Source organism: Octopus bimaculoides, chromosome 1 (assembly GCF_001194135.2).
Source record: "Octopus bimaculoides isolate UCB-OBI-ISO-001 chromosome 1, ASM119413v2, whole genome shotgun sequence".
Taxonomy (NCBI): domain Eukaryota; kingdom Metazoa; phylum Mollusca; class Cephalopoda; order Octopoda; family Octopodidae; genus Octopus; species Octopus bimaculoides.
Window position 1 is genome coordinate 145844339 of NC_068981.1, and position 3370 is coordinate 145847708.

The 3370-nt window shown below is 38.5% G+C and overlaps 1 protein-coding gene across 1 annotated transcript in view; it reads right to left on the reverse strand.

Annotated features, from left to right (window-relative positions):
* The window catches only part of LOC106880882 (uncharacterized), a 36880-nt gene that overhangs the window by 9125 nt on the left and 24385 nt on the right, over positions 1-3370 (reverse strand). Inside the window, exons 4-5 of the mRNA XM_052971261.1 lie at positions 2865-2957; positions 881-938 (exon numbers count right to left, since the gene is read on the reverse strand). Of these exons, the coding sequence (XP_052827221.1) occupies positions 2908-2957 (50 nt within the window). The 3' untranslated portion in view covers positions 881-938; positions 2865-2907. The remainder of the gene's footprint in view (positions 1-880; positions 939-2864; positions 2958-3370) is intronic.

Here is a 3370-nt window from a genome sequence, read left to right on the forward strand (position 1 = left end):
GCGGTCCGTTTCTTCAGCTGTGTTGTCCACCCGTTCCGCATCGGGAAATGGAACATCTTCGGGCGCTGAGAAGTGTTTGGATGAACACGGTGTCGGCATGGTTGTTGGTGTTGATGTTGATCATGCTACAGCTGAATCTGCTGATGGTGCTGCTGCTGTTGTCGCTGGAGTTCTGGTGGCCGATGTTGGTGTAGAGAGGAGAGGTGCCCGTCTCTCTTTTTCGTTTTATTTAGGGCAGACGGCTTTTAAATGCTTAGGTGAAAAGCAAAGGTGGTACTTTGTTTTTCTTCCATCTACTCTGACTGGAATTATACTGCCACCAGGAAGAAGGATCTGGTCTGGGATGAGATTCGCATTCTTTTGTATTGTTTGAATGAAGAGTTCTAGGTCATCAGTGACCTAATATTATTATCATTATTATTATTATCATTAGTAGTAGTAGTAGTAGTAGTATGTTTGATTTTTGCTTTGTATTTGTGCAAGTTGGCTGCATGTCCCCCCCCCCCGAGACCTCAAGAGATAAGATAGAAGTTCATGTTGGTGTTATGCCTAGGGTGTCATGTATTTGGTTTTGTACATAATATTGTTTTTGAGAATGTGTTATTATTATCATTATTATTATTATTATTATCCTTTCCAATAAAGGCACAAGGCCTGAGATTTTCAGAGTGGGGACTAGTCAATTTTATCGACCCAAGTGTTTCACTGGTACTTAATTTATTGACCCCCAAAAGGATGAAAGGCAAAGCGGACCTCGGTGGGATTTGATCTCAGAACTTAAAGATTCGGAAAAAATACTGCAAGAAATTAATTGCAACCCTCTAACGATTCGATCAGCTCGACACACATATACATTGTAATAACAAAGATAGTATCTTACCTCGTAGCAACCCACAACATCTATAATGAAATATATGATAGCTTTACTTTTTTCATTTCTGTGGAAACAAGTAAATAAATAACAACATTAAAAAGAAATCAAAGTTATATAATAATAATTGTCAACATATTTACAAAGCTGGGAAAGGAAGAGTCGACTATATCGACCAAATATTTTATTTATCGATCTCTGAATGATGAAAGGTAAAGTTGACTCCAGTGGCAGTTCACATACTCGATACCACTAGCCACTTAAGGGTCTTCTACATAGAGTAGAGAGCATTTACATGCGTGTACGTACTTACATACACACACATATCTCTTCCCCTTCTCTCAGATTCCTCTGACTCCGAAATTTCATCGTCAGGATATATCAGAGTAACAATAAAGGACATATATTTATTAGAGGGCGACAAAGATAGCTTTTGACTATTTCTTTGATGCGAAACCTGGAGATTGCGATTCCAAAGATAAGTCGTGTGGTTTTAGATACACATGTGAACAAATCATTCGATGTGTTTGAATAGAAAGGGCGCGCAGTGAAAATAAATCCTCATTTTGATGAACATCTGTCGGTAGGTGCTATTCTGGGAAGTTGTGTGCATTTTTAGAACAGTTCCCGACCACTTAAGAATAGCAATGGATCGGAGATAATGGGTTTGTACCAACTCCATAACTTTTCGCATTTGTTGGCAGTAGAGAAGCGATAACTGTGTATAAGAAACGGTTAAAGATGAGTAACATTGCGAGAGGCAAATCTCCTGGTCATCGCAATGGGCTTTATGGGTACGTGTCACACACTTCGTAGACGTTTATCATGACTGGCAGAAAACTGAGAACATTCTCTGAAGCGTTAACTGACAAGGTGTGGTGTTACAGGGGAAGGACACAAGCCAAGGAAACATCGTGGACAGCATCTGATCCATAGCTCTGCTGCGTGTAGAGTTTTGAGAATTAGTGCAGGGCAGTGCTCGCGAAGAGACTGATGCTTGTCGTACTTGGTGTAGCTAGAAGCGCACAGACTTGTGCTATTTCCATCAGATGTATTCATAACTACCTCCACCTCATGCCATTCATCGTTGCGAAGTTGGGTAAAATGAATTGCTCCAGTGGGGCTCAAATCCCCTGGCATCAATTCAAAGCTCTCGATAATACTTAGTGGCTCTTCTCAGTACAGCTAGTTTCGATATCATTTCAGAGGATGGATTTCATCAATCTATAGTAAAAACTGCTCTGTAGTCAGGATGAATGGCCACCGGTGTGATCCATTAGGAATCATGCCCAATCAGCCAGAGAGTGAAGCATGTATAGGGGTTCCTGGATAGTGAACAGCTGTTGTTACAGTTTGATAGGCACATCTTTTCACAGTTGATCTCTTTCATTGGACTGCTGTCTCGGATCAAGTGAAGGTCAATATTGGGTATTTGACGCTGCCATGAGCTCGCAGTTTTCTACCAATCAAGCAAACGGTGATATATCTCATGCTTTACAGAATTAAAGATGGGCAAGAGTATCAACATACAGTAGATTCCATGCGTCGACGAAAATTAACTGAAAATTCTATTCCGGCCAGCCAGGGTACATAGACACTTTTCTCAAAATCTCCTAGCCTAGCATTGCCATTTCGGAATAAAGTCTAAAAGCTGCCAAAGCTGCCTGAAATGTGCACAGAAGAAGGAAACCGTTCAATACACACTAGATCTATATCCCGGCGTTGTATAATTATATTGAATAGTGTCGAATGTTTGTGCAATAATTACGTTGACTCTGAATTCTTATGGAGTTATATTGAATAGGTGTTGTCTCATGCAGGAGGGATCTAGTTATGTACCAAATCGCAGCACTAATATTGTATTTTAAATTCCTGTTGTTTTATTTCTAGTAACCTGATAAGTTAGAGAAAATTTGCTAAAACAAATATTTTGATGAACGAAAGGAAAAGAATTGAACAATGTTAGTGAGCATATAAGAAGTGGAGAACTTACGACGTTTCAACTGGACCAGGAGCTGAATGTGGTTGTGTATATTTCACAAAAACCAATACGCTAATATACAGAAATGCTGCAATACCGGCAGTACTATAATAAATATTAAAAAAAACTTCATTTATTTGAAAGACAATCTGGGCTTAAATTCTGCTTTGTATTTTACTAATTCTTGAAGAATGCAAGTACAGCACATGTTAATTGTAAATTATGTAATCTGTTTCGATAAATATAATTATTTTGAAGAGTGAAAAGTGTAAAGTTTCTAGATCTTGTCTTTCAGTGGGCAGCAGAGGAAGATAAAAATTGTAGCCTTGCTTGTAAATGAAGATAGAAGGAAATACAATAAAAGAAGGCTATTAAGAATGATGTATGGGAACAAATGTAGAAGCCTACATCCAAATCATCAACACATTTGTCTTTCTCTATACCTTCATAATTTTGGTATTCTAACTGCGAATTAAATTCTCCGATCATCATTCCTAATATATCTTTCTCCGGATATA